This window comes from Leptopilina boulardi, unplaced genomic scaffold (genome assembly GCF_019393585.1).
Source record: "Leptopilina boulardi isolate dan_hultmark-lab unplaced genomic scaffold, ZJU_Lbou_2.1 LbouV2_110, whole genome shotgun sequence".
NCBI lineage: Eukaryota > Metazoa > Arthropoda > Insecta > Hymenoptera > Figitidae > Leptopilina > Leptopilina boulardi.
Genome location: NW_026137653.1, coordinates 509,412 through 532,770, shown reverse-complemented (window position 1 = coordinate 532,770; position 23,359 = coordinate 509,412). Strand labels below are relative to the sequence as shown.

Below are 23,359 nucleotides of genomic sequence, written 5' to 3'. Positions count from 1 at the left end.
AAAATAAAAATTCCCCAAGTTCTGACTGACTAAAACTTACTTGTACTACTGAAACTCAAATTTTAAAAAATCAAAAGAATATGTCTGACTAAAACTTTTTTATACTATTGATACTAAAATAAAAATTTCTAAAGTTCTGTCTGACTAAAATTTACGTATACTACTGACAGTAAAATAAAAGTTCATCAAGTTTTGAATGACTAAAATTTACTTGTACTACTGATACTGAAATAAAAAATTCCTAAAATTCTGTTTGACTAAAACTTACTTGTACTACTGATATTGAAATAAAAAATTCCTAAAATTCTGGCTGACTAAAACTTATTTGTACTACTGATACTGAAATAAAAAAAATCCTAAAATTCTGGCTGACTAAAATTTACTTGTACTACTGAAACTAAGAAAAATTCCTCACGTTATGTCTGACTAAAACTCACTTTTACCACTGATACTGAAATTAATTTTTTTTACTGTAGTTAAAAAAAAAGTAACTCTTTCTTTTTCTACTTGTTGAAAAAATAAAATAACTCCCACTGTGAACTAAATTCTAAATTACCAATTTTGAAAGAATTAACACTACATAAATAGCACTGAAAATAACTAAATAAACAAGGGGTAATATAAAATAGACTTAATTCCCAAGATTAGATTTTGATTCATTTATGAGTTTTTCACAAAGAGAAAATTTGTGTAATTGTCCTTAATGCCTTTGAATCGGATCAAGTTTCGTTTTTATTAGTTCGACGAAAAGTCACTTGCGCAGGGGGGAGGGGGGTGGAAGCGTGTAGGGGGGAGGGGATTGGGTTTGAAAGATGTGTAGTATATAGGGTTCAACGTAAAACGAGGGACGATGGAGGGTGAAATTCCCAGTACATCACGCCTGTCACACGGCGTAAAGCCAATATAAATACCTCAACGTCTCTTCCTCTTTTCTGTATATATATATATATATAGCTTCGTCGTTGTCGTCGGCACTCGTATTGTGTCGTGCCATGGTATTGTTGTAAGTCGAGACCTGTCTGCCCTTGCGTTTGTTTCTGCATATGAAAAAGAGAGCAGCTTGTAGTTTCTCCACGCGCACTTTCCTTAACTTTTCTCTCTCTTTCTCTTTTTAGAAAAAAAAGCACACATCATACGTATGAAAAGACTGAATTATTCCTTCTGCGCATTTTCTGGCATGACTTTTCTTTCATTTCTTTCTTTTGCAACGATCTTATTTCCACCCTTTCATTGTTCCTTCGAGATCCTTATCTGCATCCTTCTGTCGTGCACAAAAGAAAAATGTTACATTTCGAACCCTCTTAAACTAAAGCCAAAGTGATATTTGAATCTTCGAATAATAGAAACTAGTAATATTCGTACTATTAATATTTGTACTATTCATAATTAATATTCCTACTAGTAATATTTGTACTATTAATAATTAATATTCCTACTAGTAATATTCCTACTAGTAATATTTGTACTAGTAATATTCGTACTAGTAATATTCGTACTAGTAATATTCCTACTAGTAATATTCGTACTATTAATATTTGTACTAATAATATTCGTTCGAGTAATATTTATACTAGTAATATTCCTACTATTAATATTCCTACTAGTAATATTTGTACGAGTAATATTTGTACTAGTAATATTTGTACTATTAATATTTGAACTGTTAATTAATATTCGTACTATTAATATTCGTAGTAGTAATATTCCTACTAGTAACATTCCTACTAGTAATATTCGTACTATTAATATTTGTACTAGTAATATTCGTTCGAGTAATATTTATACTAGTAATATTCCTACTATTAATATTCCTACTAGTAATATTTGTACGAGTAATATTTGTACTAGTAATATTTGTACTATTAATATTTGTACTGTTAATTAATATTCGTACTATTAATATTCGTAGTAGTAATATTCCTACTAGTAACATTCCTACTAGTAATATTCGTACTATTAATATTTGTACTAGTAATATTCGTTCGAGTAATATTTATACTAGTAATATTCCTACTATTAATATTCCTACTAGTAATATTTGTACGAGTAATATTTGTACTAGTAATATTCCTACTATTAATTTTTGTACTAGTAATATTCCTACTATTATTATTTGTACTATTAATATTTGTACTGTTAATTAATATTCGTACTAGTAATATTCCTACTATTAATATTCGTACGAGTAATATTTGTACTAGTAATATTCCTACTAGTAATATTCGTACTATTAATATTTGTACTAGTAATATTTGTTCTATTAATAATTAATATTCGTACGAGTAATATTTGTACTGGTGATATTCCTTCTAGTAATATTCGTACTAGTAATATTCGTAATATATATAAAAAGAAATAAATGAAATTCGATGGCTGGAAAGTTGTAACATTTCGAAGTGAGAAGCTAGACAGATCTTTAAATATGTATGACGCAGGCACTGAGTAAACTGTCTAAGGTTGTAATGTCTTAAGTTGAACCTAGCATGTGGCGCGCAGGCTTTTAATTAAACTTGTTTGTAGGCAAGTGTAACTCTGTGGGAGCACCATCAGTTGCGGTTGCTATTTCCATATTTTGCTTTTGCGTTAAAGTCACTGTATTTCAAATTATGTGAATAATCAATTATTACTGTTTTTCTATTTTTTCACATTTATAATATAATTATTACTCACTTTAAAACAAAGGGTAGTAATTTAAAATTGTTAATTATAATGAATGCGGAAATTTGGTAAATGTTTTATTTGAAGATACGAATAACTTTTTGCCGTATGTTTTTTTTTTATCTTTTTTGCCACTTTGATGAATGGCTGGATGATTTAATTGCCAAGGCGCGCAGTGTGTAGTTCTTCTTCTTACCCTCCTCTAACTATAATTTCTTCCCCTACCGAGAGAGTCACCCTTTCTATTCTTGGTACTTCACCTTTAAGATTCTACGTCAATGAACGTAACCATTAATTCACAACCAACCCGTTCATTTACATTTTCAATAAAATTAAAAGGTTTTTCTTAATATTGTTTTTTGAAAAAAAAAAAATAAAAACTGATAGAAAAAAAAAACAAAAAACAAATTAGTCGAAATTAAAGAAAGGATTTTGTTCTAAGATGTGAGGCATTTAATTTTCAATCGAAATAGAGCGGGTATTACTTTTATTGCTTCGATGATCGGGGGATGATTTTATTGCCGATCCCGTATGCCATGTGGGTAGTCAGAGCGGTTTAATGAGTCGCCCAACCTCCTGCGTTTCCACCCTCTGATTCACCATCAGACGTGGAGTTTCCAGTCGAAAACCCTCTCTCCCCATCATCGAGAGCAAGAGAGAGTGAGTGAGAGAGAGAGAGAGGTTCTTCGCTATACCAAACGGCTTTAGTCTTGCATCCCTTCCTGAATTTCCACCCTCAACCCACCTTGAAAACCTCATCCCTCTTGCCACCCCCACCCTCACAATTACGTCGCGCGTGCCCTGACTAGAGAAACGTACACCACAACCACTCAACCCTCGAGGCACTCACACCGCTCTTCTTCCTCCCTCAATTCCTTTTTCGTCTTCCCTCCCCTCTCCCCCTGCTTTTATCCTCCACAGAATCCACGACTTCTCATCGTGTCTCTCCTTCCTCATTTTCATCCCGCTAACCCCCCACACCATGAGACTTTGGCCCACGTTCTTCGTTGTGCCAGATGCCGTGGAACTAAACTAAACAACCAAGGTTTCACATAACGCATCCTTATCGTTTACCACTACTCCAACAATGTCACATTGTCACGTGTCCTCGCTTTTTCAAAAAAAAATTCCTCCTGTTTCAATTTCTTTACATAAACGTGTCTGATTCTTGGAAATTGATTGCTATCCCACTTGGAAAGATTCCCCGGAAAGTGCCACCTGGAGGTTCTATCAGAATTCCGCCGGAACTTTCAACGTAATTCCGACGGAATTCCATCGGAGTTCCGACGGAATTAGGACTCAAAAATTTTGAAAAAAAATTAATCGGAATTCCGTCGGAAATTCTTTGGAACTCCGATGGAATTCCGACGGAATTACGTTGGAAGTTCCGGCGGAGTTCCAAAGAATTTCCGATGGAATTCCGACGGAATTAGGACTCAAAAATTTTGAAAAAAATTAATCGTTATTCCGTCGGAACTCCGTCGGAAATTCTTTGGAACTCCGATGGAATTCCGACGGAATTACGTTGGAAGTTCCGGCGGAGTTCCAAAGAATTTCAGATGGGATTCCGATGGAATTAGGACTCAAAAATTTTGAAAAAAAAAATTAATCGGAATTCCGACGGAGTTCCGACGGAAATTCTTAAGAACTCCGATGGAATTCCGACGAAATTACGTTGGAAGTTCCGGCGGAATTCTGATAGAACCTCCAGGGGGCACTTTCCGGGGAATCTTTCCAAGTGGGATTCTTCTTTGACAATAGTTTTTTTTTTTAATAAGTATAATTGAGTTTTTGAATGTAAAATTTTTTGCGAGTTAATGTCAACTTGGGAGTGAGAATTTTGGAGTTAAAATCAACTCCGAAAGTGAGTAAATTAACTCCAGCATTAACTACCTAGGGATAAAATTAACTCCTTTAGTTTAAACTCTTTTTGCTTCAGCTCAAAAAAGGTGCGAATTTTTTTTAGAATTCTGTTAGGAGTTAAAAAAAATATTTTTTACAATATACACTGTAAAAAAGGAGTTAAATTTTAACTCCCTAGGGATTACTAAAAAAGTCCCAACCCTTTTTGAGGAGTATGCTAAGGGAGCACTAAAAGAAAAGATTGGTTGGGATTACCATTTTTATTGGTTGCCATAATTATTTTATTAGTTGGTTTAACTAATTAGTTTGTTGGAATAACTATTTAATTAGTTAACTTACTAACAAAATGGTTAGGCTGACTAAATAATTGATAACAGTAACTAATATAAATTAGCAAAAATACTCTTACTAACAAAATGGTAATCGCAACCAATTGTTTTCTCTCAGTGTGGAAATATTTAGATCGTCTGACTGGAAAGGGGTTTTACTACTTAATTAGAAGAATTTCGACCCTTCTGTCTGGGTAGAAACTTACTTTTACTACTTATAACGCGATTTTACTTTTTGGCATTAAAAAATAGGAATATTAATACAGTCTGACTAAAATTAGGTGTTTCTACTAAATTATAAGATAATTATTATATCTGACTAAAAACTTACTTTTACTACCTTAGCGATTTTTTAGCAGTTGTAAATAGAAGAATTTACAGTCTTACTGAAACTAGATTTTACTTTTGAATTATAAAAAACTGTTATGCCTTACTAAAATTTACTTCTACTACTGAAACTAAAATATAAATTCAAAAAGTTCTGGCTGACTAAAACTTACTTGTACTACTGAAACTCATATTTTAAAAAATCAAAAGATTATGTCTGACTAAAACTTACTTGTACTACTGAAACTCATATTTTAAAAAATCAAAAGATTATGTCTGACTAAAACTTATTTGTACTACTGGTACTAAAATAAAAATTTCTAAAGACCTTTCTGTCTGGTTACAAAGTTACTGTTACTACTTATAACGCGATTTTACTTTTTGGCATTAAAAAGTAGGAATATTAATACAGTCTGACTAAAATTAGGTGTTTCTACTAAGTTGGAAGAGAATTATTATGTCTGACTAAAAACTCACTTTTATTACTATAGCAATTTTTTTAGCTGTTGAAAATAGAAGAATTTTCAGTCTGACTAAAACTAGATTTTACTACTACATTATAAAAAACGGTTATGTCTGATTAAAATTTACTTGTACTACTGTTACTAAAATAAAATTTTCTTCAGTTCTGATTGAATGAAATTTACTTTTACTACTGGAACTAAAATAAAAATTCCTAAAATTCTGGCTGACTAAAATTTACTTGTACTACTGAAACTAAGAAAAATTCCTTAAGTTTTGACTGACTAAAATTTACTTGTACTACTGATAGTAAAATAAAAATTCTTAAATTTCTGTCTGACTAAAATTTACTTGTACTAATGAAACTAAAAAAATTCTTCACTTTATGTCTGACTAAAACTCACTTTTATCACTGTAAAAAGTAAATCTTCTTTTAAGATGAGTCTTAAATTCAGCAGTACTAGCCATAATGTATTTAAATTCAAATTGCATGTAAATTCATTGCTTAGATTCAGCAAGGTCTGTCTTAAAAATGTTGACTCTTAAAATAAGACAAAGACTTTCTTTTTTACTGTGTACCACTGATACTGAAATTAGTAATTTTGTTTGGCTGCAGTAAAAGAAAAGTAGTGAGCAATTTTTATAGAATTCCATTAGAAGATAAAATCTAACTCCTTTTTTTCTAGGGTAATAATTAGAGAAATGTTTTGGTTTTTTTTTTTTTAGAAAAATGTTGCATCATAAGATTAACATAAGTCGATTTTTTTTTGTGAAGTGAAACAACCACTCTAAGTATATGAATTAGTGAAAATGCTTATTACTTCAAAACAATAACCTCAGACGGCAAAAAATTATGCATAATCTATTCAAAAATTATGCTTAATCTATTCAAAAATTATGCATAATTTTAAGAATAGTAAACTTAAATAATAAACAAAAAAAAACCAAAGTAAATATATTCTCAATCTAAAATATATTCAGTTTATTTTCAATTTTAAATAAAATAAAACTAATTAATCGTGAATTCAAATAATAGTTAAAATTTTAATGAACAAATCAATTATTTCTTAAGCAAAAAGTCGCTGTGAAATTTAAAAGACTTATTTTTTTTCACTATTTATATAAAAATATTCTGGAGTTTAATATAAATATATTCTTTCTTTTTTTTTTAAATCTGAAACACTTTACTTTCATTGCATGCAAATTAAGAGTCGTTGAAAGAGATTCAGTATTTAAACTGAATCGCCAACTACATCCGTATAATGTCCTCAAATGTTAAAATATACTTTCAAGTCTTGTATACATCCGAGTTCTATTTGCATGTTCACCTTTCCTTTTGATAGTTGGCTCTTTTCCTTTGAACTTGAGTAAATCGACATTAACCAATGTTCAAAATGATGATCCACGTTTAAAAGCTACATACAATTTGCATCTTAATCAAGATCTGACTTTTAAAATTCTTTATTTTTTCTTTTAAACAAAAAAATTATTTCGAATAACATTTTTTTTTTTTGCAATTTAGTGCCAAATAAAAATATAATAATTTACTTTTAATTAAAATATTTTTTAAAAATATTGAATAATATATTTAATATAATATATTATATAAAATTTACTATATTATATAAAATATATTACAGTGGAACCTCGATTATCCGAACCTCTATCAGGGTGTCTACTAGTCCTGGAAGTCCAGGAAATGTCCTGGAATTTGAAAAAATGTCCTGGAATGTCCTTGAAAGTCCTGGAATTTTAATTTTTGTCCTTGAATTTTTTATATTTTGCTTTTAAATTTCCAAAAATTTATAATTTTGTCAATCAAGTTAAAAAAAAATTCATTAAATAAGTAAAATGAAAATTTACTTAAGTGATTAATTAATTTTTTAATAATTTCTGAAAACAATAGTTAAACTAAAAAATTTTTTATTCCTTAAGGTCATCCAATTTAATGTCCTGGAAAAATAAGAAATTTGTCCTGGAAAGTCCTGAAAAAGTCCTGGAATTTTAATTCAGATTTTTAGTAGACACCCTGTCTATTATCCGAATCGAAAAACATTTTATCCGAACTATTTTTTGATCTCCCGAATTTTAAATTTTATTTTCTCTATTTATTTTATCATTCATTCATTTCTGAGAAGAATGCGTGATTTGACATCTAAAAAACTAATAGATGCTATCTTTCAAAGCAAAATAACCAAATTTATGCCAAAAAAATCTTAAAAATTTCCGAATTTTCTGAGTTTTTAATATATTATTAATTAATATATATTTACATATATGTATATACTTATGTATATTTAAAAATATGTGTATTAAGTTAAATATATAGTTCAACTGTACATTTTTTTACTTTAATTATAAAAAAAAAATTAAAATCTCTATTATCCGAATTTTCGATTATCCGAACCCCGCGGCCTTGCCTAGATTACTCTCTAAATCTGAATTAGTTGAAAATAACTAATTAATAGTAGAATCTTACTAATTCAAAAAGCAAAAAATGAGTCACTAATAATTAGTAAAAACTTACTAATTCAAATAGTTATTTTGGTTTAACTAATTGAATTAGTAACTTTTTAATGCGGCTCCCGGGGGCGCAAATTACTAATTGATTAGTTAAAACTACTAATTGTTTACTAATTCATTAGTCATTATACAATTTTACCGCCAAATCGTAAATAATCAAAAAAAATTTATCAACTTATTCATACTAAAATTTTAAATTTGAAAGGTCGAGTTTCAAAGATAAAATTTTTCGCATGTAGTTTCTTCATGATTGTATAAAAAATATTTTATTTTTAAAAGTCAGTTTTCATGGGTTAAATTGCATAATATTGGAAAAATTCATATAAAATTTTTTACGTTCTGGTGGTTCATTTGATATATTATTTCCGATTTTTTTTGAGTAGAGATTTTATTAAAATTTTCACTTTATAGTAATTTATTAATTTACTTAAAGACAGTTTAGATACACATACATAGTTACTTTTGGTGAAATAAAATTAATAAAAAAATTTTAACGGTTAGTTTATATCAAAAAATTTTTTGAAAAATAAATAATTTCAAAAGTAATATTGAAAGCACCAAACAAAATATTTTGAACATAGTACAAGCTATAGTATCACATAATACTTCAAAAAAACAGAACAATAATTTAAAAATAATAAATGCTTTCAAAAGTAGTATTTTAAGCATCAAACAAAGTATTTTGAATAGAGTACAAGCTATAGTTTCACATAATACTAAAAAAAACAAAAAAATATTTAAAAAAAACCCATAGAAGATAACATACGTCATAAAAATAATAGAGGTTACGTTCAACTGACTAATTCAATTAGTAACTCGGGTGTAATAACTAATAGAATTAGTTAATTTTATTACTATTTTAAATTAGTAATGTTCAAATACTAATTTTTTACTATTTTATTAGTAAAACTTCCAAAAATAACTAATTCATTAGTTGAAATTTAATTTACTAAATGAATTAGTTAATTTTTTACTAATTCAGATTTAGAGAGTAGTTCGGATAATCGAGGTTTCACTGTATATAAATAATAATATATTTTTAATTGAAAAAATAATTATTAACGTTACTTAATAATACTTGACCTGCTTTCTTTTGAACATAATAAAAAATAAAGATTTATTAAAAGACGTTGACTTCTTTTTTTTACCATTTTATATTATCAATCGAAATATTAATAAAAAAAATTATTAAATTTTCATATAGAACTAATATTTGAATTGAAAAATAAAATTAGAAAAAAAAAGGGCAGTCAAAGAATTTCGATTATTATATTTAAAAAGAAAGTGAATTTTTTTGTTTTTTTTAATGATTAGAATTGAATGACAAAAAAAAAACGTGTTGATGAGTGAAAGAATGAAACGAAAGTACAGTAGTAGAAACGAGCCTGTATTAAACTCCCGACTTTCTTGTCTCTGTTTGATTTATTGTCACGGGCACTTTAATGGAAAAATGTAAAATTGTTCCCTTTTTCTTTTACGAATTTCAATTTCACCAGCAGATTTTAATTAAATTTCACAAGCGACAGGTGCTATCTGCATCTTTGGATTGAAGAAAAGTATAGAATAATTCTGTATACCTTAATCGTGTTTTTTCTTCCTATGTTTTTTGTTTTTTATTACAAATATTTATTTATAGAATAATTTTTTTTTTTTTTATTCAATTGAATGAGTATTAATATTTTTTTTTTTGGAATTTCACTTTTTAAATTAAAAAAAATCGGATTATTTGTTTGAGCAATTCTTTTTCACGTGCATCTCAAGGGAGGAGGGAAAAAAAAAATCAATTTCAATTACTATAGTGTGGATTTTTTTTTTTTTTTTGGTATTGAGAATTTTTGTATAGAGTGTGACATGTGTATAAAAGGCAAATAGTGAAGCTATGGATTAAGTTCCATCATACGGTCGAGCGAATTTCCGTGGTTGGGTGGTTGACTATTCCTAGGGGTGGGGAGGGGGGGGGGGAGACTAAGTTTCGAGGTGCTTTTAGCGTTAGCACACCAATACCGAGTGTATCCTAACAGTATGAACGCTTAGGAGGAACCTAAGCATCCTATGCCAATTAAGAGGAAGTCTACGCTAGAGGACTCGACAGCTTGCGGGCTAAGTGGTTGTAATACATTTAACCGGAATGTGCTCCAACTTCCCATATGAGGAGCTCGCCTGTTGGCACCGCACTGCCTTGACTTGGTTCCTACACTTCAAATTCTCTCTCTCTCTCTCTCTCTCTCTCTCTCTCTCTCTCTATATATATATATATGTCTGTGTGTGTTCATGTTTAGGCTTGTATTTTAACGTGTACCTCAGGGGATATTCCTCTTGGCAATAAAATTGATACTAAGCAGACATTACTCAAATCAAAACTTAAATATTGAAATTTCTTGTAATTAAATTCAAAATTAACAGAAATTAATTCGTTAAATTTTATTCAATTTTCAATTGCGCTCAAAATATACCACCGAAAAAAAATATTCTTGTATTCAGAGGAAAATTCCTCTCTTACAGAATTCTCTTGAATTTTATTCTTAAAACAAGAGTATTATTCTTTAAATAAGACTATTTTCCTCTAATTTCAAGTGGATCGAAACAAAAGGACTATTCTAGAGTATTCCTCTTATATTCAGAATAATCTTTTTAGAATAAAAATAATATACTCTTAGAATTTAGAATAATAATCAAAGATTATTGCGTCATATCATTTACGTCGCGTCATAAATCGCATATTATTCGTGAAAAAGTTTTAGTTTTTTGTGTGAAAAAAAGGGGAATAAACAAAAATGGATAATAATTTTTTAAATATCTTGATAGAATTGCAACTTACATAATACGTGCCAATTTTTGAAGGTAAAAGAAATTTTTAAGAAAATTTAAATAATTTTCAGGTTATATGCTATTTAAAATTTTATTTTATTACGATTTTTATTTATTTTAATTTTATTTAAAATTTATTGAAAATAAATTTTCAAATTTAATATGAATTATATGTTTTGCGCATAAAAATATTATTAAAAATAGATTTAGTTGATTTTATTCAAAAAAAAAAATTAAAATCAATTTCAATTTATTTATACTCAATCATGGAATATCAAATTTTATTCCTTTTAATTTTATAAATTATATCTATGACATACAAACTAGATGATTGCATTTTTATTATTTCAAAGTTCTTTTTAAGATAATATTTTCCTCTTAAAATAAGAGTATCCTCTTAAATTAAGAGGAATAATTTTACATAGAGGACAATCTTCTTAAACCTAGAGGACATCCTTTTGCAGCATATACTAGAGGAATATATGCATTGAAATAAGAGGAATCCTCTTGAAACAAGAGGATTTTTTTTCGGTGTATTCAAAGATTTTATGATTTGTTAAGGAAAAAACGATTATTTTTATAGTTTTTTTTTTTTTTTTTTTTTTTTTTTTTTGAAGAATATTTTTTCATATAACTATAATAAACAGTGAAATTCATATGTGGAAAAAATTTTTTATCTGGAACAGCGATATGTTTCTCTGGAATAGAAAAAAAAATGTTCGCTGTTTTAATACATTTCAGGTAAAGATTTTTTTCTCGTATAAATTATAAAAATTAAAAATTTCTAAACTGTGACTCAAAATCTCGTGAAAATATTAAGGTGTAACTCATAAAAATATACTCATGTTTATAACTCATCAAAACTCATAGGAAATTCCTCATTAAGTTTAATATCAAAACTCATGAATTTTATATAACTCACTAACTTATAAATTTATAATGATTAACTCATAAAATCTCGTAAATACATATAAAGAGACAAAGTTTAATATAGAACTCTTAAAAGCTTATAAATTACTCTTAATTTATTACTCATGAACTGAGAAATATTGTAATTTATTTATTTCTCAGCAAAATTTATATAATTCATAAAAAAAAATTTCTTAACTCATAAATTTATAAACAGTGACTCATATGTCATAAATTAGTATCTCATTAACTCTTACACTCTTAATAAAATAAATTTATTTTATTTAAATAATGCATTACCAAATAAATATTTATTATTTGTATATTTGTTTATATAATTTTTATTTTTTATAATTATTATTTGAGTCAATTATTACTTGAGTCAGTTAAATAGTATTTGTTTCAAATAGAGAAATTATTGGTTCAAATTTTGGTTTATTAAATTCAAATATAAATTTTCTGGTTTAAGTAAATATTTATTTAGTTCAAGTAAATATTTATTTAGTTCAAGTAAATATTTATTTAGTTCAAGTAAACATTTATTTAGTTCAAGTAAATATTTATTTAGTTCAAGTAAATATTTATTTAGTTCAAGTAAATATTTATTTAGTTCAAGTAAATATTTATTTAGTTCAAGTAAACATTTATTTGATAATAGTAAAGTAACCGATTATTTGAATAAAATAATTTTTTTCAGTGTATAACAACTCATACTAAATTTATTACCTCATAACTCATACTTAGAACTCATAAAATGAAAATACTTTTATAAAATTTAAAATCACTGCAAAAAGTATTTATTTTATTTTTAAAAAAAATACACTCAATTTTTTTTGAAAAACTTTGTCATATTTGAACTTTTTAATTTAAGCTTTTGATATAAAGAATTGATTCTGGTCCAAGAGCAGTTCAAAGAAAATTTTATATAACAATCTTCTCTCTCTCTCTCTCTCCTATTAGAATATACTTTGAAATCGGAACATGGAACAGTAGACAAGTGCGAGAAGTGAAAATTGAATTTTTTTTTTTTTTTTTTTTTTTTTTTGAAAAGTGAAGAGTTGAGAAAATAGAAGTTGGAAGATTGAAGGGATGATGATTTTAACGTGTGTTATATAGATTGGACCTTGAAGAGGTTTTAAAAAAGAGAGAGAGAGAGAGGGAAATGGAAGAGGGAACGATTTAAGAGAGAGAGAGAGAGAGAGAGAGGAAAAGAGAGAAAGAATGTTTAAAAAAAAAAAAGAATAGGAACAGACGAGGGAGAGAGGTGACTAGATAGACACACAGATAACTTGGTCCAGACTGGACGGCGCTGAGCTCAACGCACTCGTTGTAAACAAAGCTGTAACTCTCCTCACACCGTGGAATCAATGCTTTTGCCTGGAAACGAACTCAGTGCAGACATTCATCTTACTTCTGGTCCCATGCATGCTGATGCATCGAGATTAAAAAAAAAGAAAAAAAAAAAAATACATATTGAAAGTTCAGTAGATTCCTACTGTGAGCATAAGTTGCATAAAGAATCGAAATTATTACATAAGAGAGAATCTACGAGAAAAATAATCTTTTCTCACTTTTTTTTTTTTATTAAATTTTAACTTTAATTTTTTCTTTCTGATTTTTTTTTTTCAAAAGAATTTAAAATAGGGTAAGTGTACTAATTACGGCGAGTGCACCAATTACGGCGCGTTCATAAAAAATAACTATTATTACTATTATATTTAATATAACTGTTGCCAAATGATTAAAAAAAATTATTTCAATCTTTTTTTGATATAAATACTTATAAAGATGCACATTTAAACAATTATTAATTTAATTATTTGAGATCAAATTTTTTTCCGCGCCGCAATTGAAACATTTTTAAGATTTCCATTGGCTTCAATTTCGGCGGGCAAAGTATCTTCAAAATACACGTAATTTTGGTCACCGAAATTGATACACCGAAACTGATACAAACTCGCCGCAATAGAAAATTACGGTATTAGTTTTAATTTCTCATATTTGTTTAAATAATCGATTTTTATAGAGTTAAAATTTTTTTTAATATCTTAATAACATAAGCTTTAAGTTTAATAAGTCTTAAATTGAGTTTATACAATAGAAATATCGAATTTTCTATTTCAAAGGTGTTTTGACTCGAATCTCGCCGCAATTAGTGCATTTACCCTAATTCCAAAAATTGTCTCAATGAAAATAAAATATAATTTATGTGCTGGAAATTTTTTCACACTAAATTGTTAGATTGAATTTTGAAATGTATATTTCAGAGATGAGTTCTTTTTTATAATACAAATTTTATTGTATAAAGTACATATGCATATTAATTGAAGAAAAAAAAAATTAATATAATACAGTGAACAAGGTTTTCGTTCATTATGCATATTTGTATCGTATATGTAACAAGGGCTTGATACATTTATGCATAACATTAAAATTAATAATTGGTTAATCAGAATTTCTGTATTGTAACCAAAACAATGTGTACTGTTCATATAATTCATTTCTTGACTAACGAGAGACCTCGCAATATTAATTCAGACGGTCTTGCTTGATTCCATTTGGGGGATGTGAATTCTCTGCTTGCACATATTTAGCTTCCTTTCATGTCAATTTAAATTATACTAAAAAAAAATTTTAAAAAAAATAAAAATTTTTTTCTTTGGATACGGAAAAAAAATTCATAAATTCTTATCGAAATAATGTAATTGAATAGAAAGGTGATACATTTTTGATAATCCCTCTTTTATCTGAAAGCTTTTAACTTCTTTTGATTTGAAGCCAGAATCATTTTCCTTTTTGCACACATTGTTCATTATATATAGATGATACAATGACCGAAAGGCATAAAAAGTGCACATGATTTTTTTTTTCCTATTATTTTTCTCCAAAGGGCTTTTCTCAAAAGTATATAAGAAAAATAGTGTTCTTACCTTTTCGCAATATTTTTTTTTTTTTTTTTTGTTCTCTTCTTTACCACAGAAATTCTCTTTTCACTCTTTCGTTTCCTCTCTCCTTTCGCGAAACAGGAAAACATAAATATTTCATAGTTCACTGGTACAATTCGGTGTACGTACATTGGCGACTTTTCAAAAGTTTCAATGCAAATGCTTTTCAGAAGCTATACAAAATAACAGAGACAGAAAATATGAAAGTTTAAAAAAAATAGTGCGCGCACATTGAATTTTGTTATATACTTGAAAATAATCTTCTTTTAGAAAAGGAATTTCTTTTTTTATAATATATTCTTTTTAATTAGAAATTTTGTGTCACTAAAAATAATTGATTCAAAAGAGTTTTAATACAGTATATAACAGAAAAATTAATTGCAATAACAATTTCCAAAGAATTAAATATATATGTATGTTTTTTTCAATCCTTTTAATTAAATTGGTTCACTTATTTTTGTAAAAATGAATGAATTTTACTGGGATTATTTTTTGAATATGCATATGTCGAGCTTAAAGAGGATTATATATTCTACATATTTTTAAAATGTAATCAACTCCAAAATTTAATTACAAAAAGTCGATAGCGAAATTAATGAATAATAAAAAAAAACTGCTTTTTTTTTACTTTTACAGGCAAATTTTTTTTCTTAATTTCCGGAAAGAGTTTTATTTCTGAAATCAGTAACAAAAAATATGATTTTCATTTAAATTAAAATAATTGCAAATTAATTAAATTTATAATTTACAAAATCTGGAATAAGATACCCAGGTGAAAAAATTAACGTTACTAACGTTACTTATGTTACTAACATTACTAATGTTACTAACGTTAGTACCTATAAAAAAATTAAGAGTTTCTAAAATATATTTTCACAGAAACTTTGCCACTATTTTCCCATTACCAATTTCACTTTCACTTACACTTAAACATTTTATAATTTTCATTTCCATTTCCACTTCTACTTTTTCTAATTCTCATTCGCACTTTCATTCTCACTTCTACTCTTTCTAATTCTCATTCCAACTTCACTTCCACTTTTTATAATTTTCATTCCCATTTTCACTTCCACTTTTTTGTATTCATTGCCACTTCCACTTTTTCTAATTTTCATTCCCATTCCTATTTCCACTTTTTTATATTCATTGCCACTACCACTTTTTCTAATTCTCATTCACACTTTCACTTCCACTTGTTCCAATTTTCATTCCCATTTCATCTTCTACTTTTTTATTTTCATTACAACTTTTTTATATTTTCACTCTCACTTTCGTTCCTAATTTTTTAAATTTTCATTATCACTTTCACTTTTTCTAATTTCCATCCATGGTAATTAAAAAAAGTGGAAATGGTTGTGTAAATGGAAATTAGAAAAAGTTTTAGTCGAAATGTCAACAGCTAATGAAAATTAGAAGTGGAGAAAATGGGAGTAGAAGTTGGAATGAAAATTAGAAAAAGGGAAGTGGGAATAAAAATTAGAAAAAGTGGATGTGGTAATGAAAATAAAAAAGTGAAAGTGAAAGTGGAAATGAGAATTAGAAAGAGTGGAAGTGGGAATGGAAGTGCGAATGAGAATTAGAAAAAGTGAAAGTGGAAACGGTAATGAAAATAAAAAAGTGGAAGTGATAATAGAAATGAAAATTATAAAAAGTGCGGGTAAGAACATTAAATACTTCCTGGTGGTCGATTTTCGACAAGTTTCTGCAAAAATACAATTTAAAAACATTTTCTTATTTTTTTATAGATACTAACGTTAATAACATTAGTAATATTAGTAACGTTAGTAATGTTAATTTTTCTACCTGGGAAAGTATGATAAATTTTTTTTTTTAAATTTTATTAGTGATAAAATAAAATATGATTCAAATATCCATAACTTTCATTTTTTTTTTTTTGCATTGATCATATAATGTTTCGAGGGGGTGTTGTAGATCATATGTATAGGTTTCAAGGAATAGTATACCCCAGGGGTCAAACGTGTGCGATTGCACTTTTGATGTAACGAATTTTCACCCCAAAGCTCTCTTTTCTTCTTTCTTTCTTATCTTCTGCCACTGATCTTATTATCTCTTTTTTTTTCTCTCTTTGTAGTTGCCTATATCCATCTTTCTGCCATTTACTCCTTGCCATTTCGCCATCTCTCTATTTATCTGCACCTCTGTACAATATATATATAGTCGCGAGGAGATTTCACTTTTCTTTTCCACACTATACACATGTCCTTTTGCCAGGTTCTCCAATTTTATCGCACACTCGATAATACATTTCTTTACACTACATTGACTTCTTTTTTTTGTGACGAAGAAAATTTTTATTTTATTTTCATTTCTTTCTCTCTCTCTCTATTTTTATCTTTCTCTCTCTTTCTTTCTCTATTTCGTGAAAATTAATCTCGCGAAACATTAGAGCATAAAATATTGCAGAAACAATTGAGAAAAGGTATATGGTGAATTTTTTAAGATGCAATTTCCGTACTTTATTTATTAAAGAACATTTTGTTGGATTAGTGAAGGAATTATTTTCTTCTCTCTCTCTCTTTTTTTTACTGAATAAAACTTAACGTTTTATGCTTCAAAAGAAATATTTCATGATAAAAATTGTTGAAAATTTCATTTTTTTTATTAAAAAAAAAAAAAAAACTTTCTTTGTATTTTATTTGTAAATACACTGAGAAAAATTTTTAGTCAGAGCAACTAAAAATTTGGTTGGGCTAACAAAAAAAATTTTGTTGGTATTTAAGCAACCAAACTATTTGTTTGATTCAACCAAAAAATATTCAACCAAAAAATTTGGTTGGGTGTTTTTTGTTGGCATAACAAAAATGTTTGGTTAGCGCAACCAAATTTTTTTTGTTAGGTCAACAAAAATGTTTGGTTCATCAAACAAACAGTTTTTTTTTTGTAAAATTAAAAATTTTATTTTACCTTATCTCTTTTATTTATTTATTATCAATTTAACATTGAATTTATATTTATCCAATTGAAATATTTGTGGACTTTGAAAAATCTCATCTCCGCCTGGGATCGAACCTCTGTTTTAAAACTGAAGGTCGGGAGCTGAGAGCGAATCAAATTATTTAGTTTGAGTCAACCAAAAAAATTGGTTGAGTGTTTTTTGTTGGCATAACAAAAATGTTTGGTTGTCGCAACCAAATTTTTTTTTGGTTAGGACAACAAACGATCATTTGGTTTTTTAAACCAAACTATTTTGTTGTGTTAACCAAATTATTTTGTTGTCGTAACTTAATTTTAGTTGGAATTTAAAAATGTTCAACCAAATAATTTTGTTGGCCTAACCAAATGTTTGGTTGAGATAACTCTACGACTTTGTTTCAGCCAACCAAAATTTGGTTACAAGAACCAAAATTGCCTAACCAAACAATTTTGTTGCAAACACTGAATTTTTTTTCTCAGTGTATTTATTTTTATTTTATTTAAATTTTTTTTTTATTGATCTGCTTTTGTAAACATTTTTATTTTTTTAAAGAACAAATATTTTAGAATACACAGAGAAGTATTTGGAAATAATAAAATAATATCGGAATGCTGTTAGGGTTACAAAAATGTTATTTTGTAAACAATTGTTTTTTTTTTTTTATTTACAAAAATCAAAAAGTTTTTTTTTTTTTTTTGACAATCTAGTTTAAATTTAAAGTCTTCTTTTTTTTACACGAAACAATAAAACTTTCGAGTAAAACAATTGAACTTTTCTCCTATATGGAAGCAACATAAAAGGTTGTGTTTGCAAAAAAGAAGAAAAAAAAAAAAACTATTAAAAAAAGAGAATCTCTTAAAAGTTTTGTAAACTGAATTTGTAGTGAAAGAAAAATGAGATTTAATTTTATTATTATTGTTGAATAAAGTAATTTATAGTCAGGGTCATTGGTATATATATATATATAAAGACGTTAAACTAGATTGTATAATGAGCACTTGTATCTTGTGGTATATTGTCTTTAGTATATAAGATAGGATCTTATTGACACAGGCGACATTTAGAGATGAACGATCGATTGTCTCTGTTTTCAGGTGGCTTGGATGCTCTTCGATCAGAGTGCTATTTTGACGGTACACAATCACGTTATTACGAGGAACCCAAGGATAGCCGTGTCACACGATAAGCACAGGACGTGGTATCTTCATATCAACGATGTGCAAGAGGACGACAAGGGAAAATACATGTGCCAGATTAACACTGTCACTGCCAAAACGCAGTATGGTTATTTACATGTTGTAGGTGAGAATAACATTTCATATTTACTCTATATTTATATTTATTTATATTTATATTTATATTTATATTTATATTTATATTTATATTAATATTTAGAATCAGTTGGGGTAAATGGGGACAAAATCGCTATTTTTCACAAATTACAAAAGTTTCTTCCTTTAAAAGATAATATTTGCGGATTTATTTTTTTTAAGTTGTTATTTACGTTCCCAGGATTAATTTTATGAGGCAGAAAAAAAATTTAGATAAGCTTTAAACGCATGAAACTGACTGTCTCCATTTACCCCAAAATTTAGAAAATTTCATAAAATTTGGGACAGCATTGTTTCTAATAAAGTTTTAAGAAAAAAGTTTCCATAAGTATATTACTGCATTAAGGGATGAAAAAACTTGAAAAAAAATTTATAGTAGATACACTGAAAAAAAATTTATTTGATTCAAATACCGGTGTATTTGGTTATTATTAAATAAATATTTACATGAATCAAATATTTCTTATTTGAATCAAATAAATGGTATTTGCTTCTAATACTGAAATATTTCATTTGATAATATAATAATAATAATATAATAATAATAATAATATTTTATAATAATAATAATAATAATAATAATAATAATAATATTTATAATATTTATTTGATAATAACCAAATTTTTTTTCTTATTCCTTATGACTCCCATAACAGAAATTCACTTGAATTTTTGATTTTTGTTAATTTGGTTAATAATAACAAGCTGTCCCCATTTACCCAAATTGACCATACTAACATTTTGTATTTACACTTAGAAAAAAATTTTCTTTGAACCAAATATACCATATTTTTTTTTGGAATTAACACAATTATTTGGTTATTTTAAACAAAGTTTATTTGATTCAAATAAATATTTATTTGATCAAAATAAATGTTTGGTTTATTTTAATAAATTTTTATATTGAAGAAAGAATTGATTGAGTCAAATAAACTTTTTGTTGATTCAATCAAAAGTTTGCTTAACTGTATAGCATTTATTTAGTTGATTCAAGAAAAATTTGTTTGTTTCAAATAAATTTTTTTGTTCCGAGTGTATATTTATATTGATGTTTATATTTATAATTATACTTTATCTAATTTTTAATTTAAGGTCATATGACTTGTGTTTTCACATATAAATATTCTCCACAGGTTTTCTCCTCAAAATAATTATTAAATTGATCTAAAATTTTGCAAGGAATTCAAAAATAGTATCAGAATTTGTTGTCATACACCAATGCCTTAACAAACAAAAAAAATTGCATATTTATAGAAATGGTTAAAATTACATTTATCAACATTCAGAATTTTGCTCAAATATGAAATTTTTTTAAAAATAAATTTTTTAACCAAAATATTAATACATAATAGCAATTACCTATAATAATTTTAAATTCTACAAAATTTTAGTTTAATTATTTTTCGAGAAAAACTGCAGATATAAAAATTAAATGACCTTAAAAATCCATTTATTATAATAATTTCATTGAATACTCTGAAAAAATAATTAGAAATATTTTTTTTTAATCTGAAAACGAGTTTTAATGAAATTGTTCTGCTTTCACTAAAAAAAAAAAAAACACAATTTTACCGTTGAAATGTGTCAGAGAATATATAAATTCAACCGATTTTTATATCAAAAAGTAGAATGTAAAAAAAAAACTCTACTCGTGATTGATAACTTTTCAACTTTTAGATTCTTTTTTCATTTTATTTCATATACACCAAAGTTGTGAGCATTCGTTTCATGTTAAAGATGTTTCCTTCTGTTTGACGCAACTTTTTTTTTTAAACACACACATATATATATAAAATTGATTTATTCTTTGCTTGAACTTATATCTATATATATGTTATGCACATTTCTTCTTTGACGTGAGGAGAAAACAGACTTGTGGCACATATTTAGAGTTAGAAATTCAACAACACGTGGGAAAAATCTTGAGATATTTTGATCAAAATATATCAAGTCTGTAAGAAAAAGAAAGTTATTTTTTGTATTTGTCGTTTTTTTTTTATACAAATCAATGTGATTTATCGAAAATGTGATATAAATTTAAATAACGAATTATGAATTTCGAAAATAAAAATGAAATTAAAAATAGTTTAATATGTTTTTCAGAGATTGGATTTTTTTTTTAAATTGTGCTGACATTTTGAGTAGTGTTAAGTGTAGATTCATTGAAACTGAAGAAGTCGATAGAGGAGGATGTCGCGATAAGTATCAAGAAACTGAAAAGGTCGTAGGAGTATTATACGATTGAAACTCCCCGGTTCTCGTCCACTCAGCGCTCCATCATTCTAAGGAAGTTTTCCTTCGTAGCTTTAAATCGAATAAAAGTCAAATCCTCGTGGTTTTTTCCTCTATTTATAATACGGTAAATAGTAAATATTTTTTTGAAAAAAAAACTAAATTTTTGATTCTTTTATTTCAAAGAGGATATTTTCTAAGAAAAGAAATTGCAATATACTTCCCAACAGCCTATATATATATATACAGTGACTTGAATTATGGTATTAGGTTGCCTGTTGGTATTATCAACACAAGTCCCGAGTGTTGGCGCGTTTGTGTTGTACACCAGGGCAAGAGTCCCATGGAAACAATTAATCTAGCCCTCTGATTACTCCGTTGACTGTACCTCTCCTCATACCCCTTTTGCGTCCTGAAATGTCAAAACTCGAGATATTAATATGTTCTGCCGGATGGCTGTGTGAATCCTACCTATATATAGCTACAACGCTTTTCTTCCTTTGATTAAATTATTGCCTTTTCTTCTTCTTCTTCTCTGTGCAACTTTTATCCATAAAAAAAGGGGTTTTTTGAAATTAATTTAGAAAAAATATATATACGCCCTCGTAGATTGCATTTTTAACTTTTTTTCTAAACCCGTATATGAAAATATACGTTACAGATATTAAATTAACATGCAACAATACGTCGAGCAAGACTGGCATCACCAAAGTTGTCCACATATGCACACGGCATAATAATTTCTAGAACAACGGAGCAGTTAGCAATTTGCATTTTATGATGGTTCATATAGAGAGAAAGAGAGGGAGAGAGAGAGAGAGAGAACGTCTAGAAACAGGAAAAAGCTAATTCACTGAGAACCAACCATATTTCATGAAAGAAACATTTGACTATTCATGAAAGATTTTAACCGCAAAACTATAATGAACTAACGAGTAATATGTTGAAAATTAAATATTTATAATTCTCTTTTCATTTCTCCACAAATTCGATAAAAAAAATTTATTCTGACAACTTCAATTTTAGAATAGACAAAGTCTAAAAAAAAAACTGCAAAGAAAAAAAACAAAAAAAAAATTTGTTTATTTACCAAAATTAGTTGTTTTGTGGAGACTACAACTGCAGTTTGTAGATAACACCATAATTTTTTTTTTCCCGCAAGAAGTGAGTTGTTAACAATACGAAAAAAAATCAATGAACTACAAAAACTTGTGAATAATGTTTCTAAGATAAAATTCCAAAACGAGACCTGTCAGTTCCATACTCTGCGAGATTCTTATGAAGCCATATAAATTTCTATATATTCAATTCGGCAAAATTGAAGGTTGCCTTTGAACCCTCTCTCTCTCCATTATTGTGATTCTCATGCGCCCTAAAGTGAATTCTTTGCAATACGTCTCGGAGCAATAGAATTTAAAAATGGAATTTATTCCCTGAATCTATTAAAATATGCAATCTCCTTTTTAACAAATTTAATATCAATCAATTTCTATTTGAAAAATACAATTTCTCGACGAGTGTAGAAAATCATTATATATTAATTTTGCAATTAGAAAATATTTACAAAAATTTAATGTATTTAATTACAAACAAAAATTTTTTTTCAAAAAAAAAACAATAAATAGTGAAATTTATGTATGAGAGTATCTCGTAAATATTTTTAGTAAGATGAAAGGATTTATCTGATGGAATATATGTACATTTATGTCCCTCTCGCTAAGAGTAAAAGACTATATATTTTAGAAGTGGTTCTTTTTATGCAAATCATTCATCGTTCGCCACTACTATAAAAGCTCGTAAACATCGCGGGCTACGATTCGGTTCAATAGATTTTTCCTATTTTCTTCCTCTCTATATATGTGTGTGTGTGCCTTAGTTTTTCTTGTACGAAAAGTTTTACTCTCAAGGATGCTGCTGAATCTTCATTCTTCTTCCTTTTCTTTCCTCCTGCAACTTATACCTGTAAAAGAAAATTACGGTTTGTCTAAAGTAATTTTAAAGAGAAAATTCATTTAAAAAAAAATTTTAAAATCTTAT

The 23,359-nt window shown here is 27.3% G+C and overlaps 1 protein-coding gene and 1 long non-coding RNA gene across 4 annotated transcripts in view; one reads left to right on the top strand and one right to left on the bottom strand.

The window, feature by feature from the left end:
- The window catches only part of LOC127277058 (lachesin-like), a 218,843-nt gene that overhangs the window by 108,922 nt on the left and 86,562 nt on the right, over positions 1–23,359 (top strand). For all 3 annotated transcript variants that reach the window (XM_051297888.1, XM_051297883.1, XM_051297875.1), the window contains one exon: positions 18,854–19,061. In XM_051297888.1, the coding sequence (XP_051153845.1) occupies positions 18,854–19,061 (208 nt within the window). The remainder of the gene's footprint in view (positions 1–18,853; positions 19,062–23,359) is intronic.
- LOC127277076 (uncharacterized) overlaps positions 22,778–23,359 on the bottom strand; it is a 98,148-nt gene continuing 97,566 nt past the window's right edge. Inside the window, exon 4 of the long non-coding RNA XR_007842317.1 lies at positions 22,778–23,282. This is a non-coding gene — a long non-coding RNA (uncharacterized LOC127277076). The remainder of the gene's footprint in view (positions 23,283–23,359) is intronic.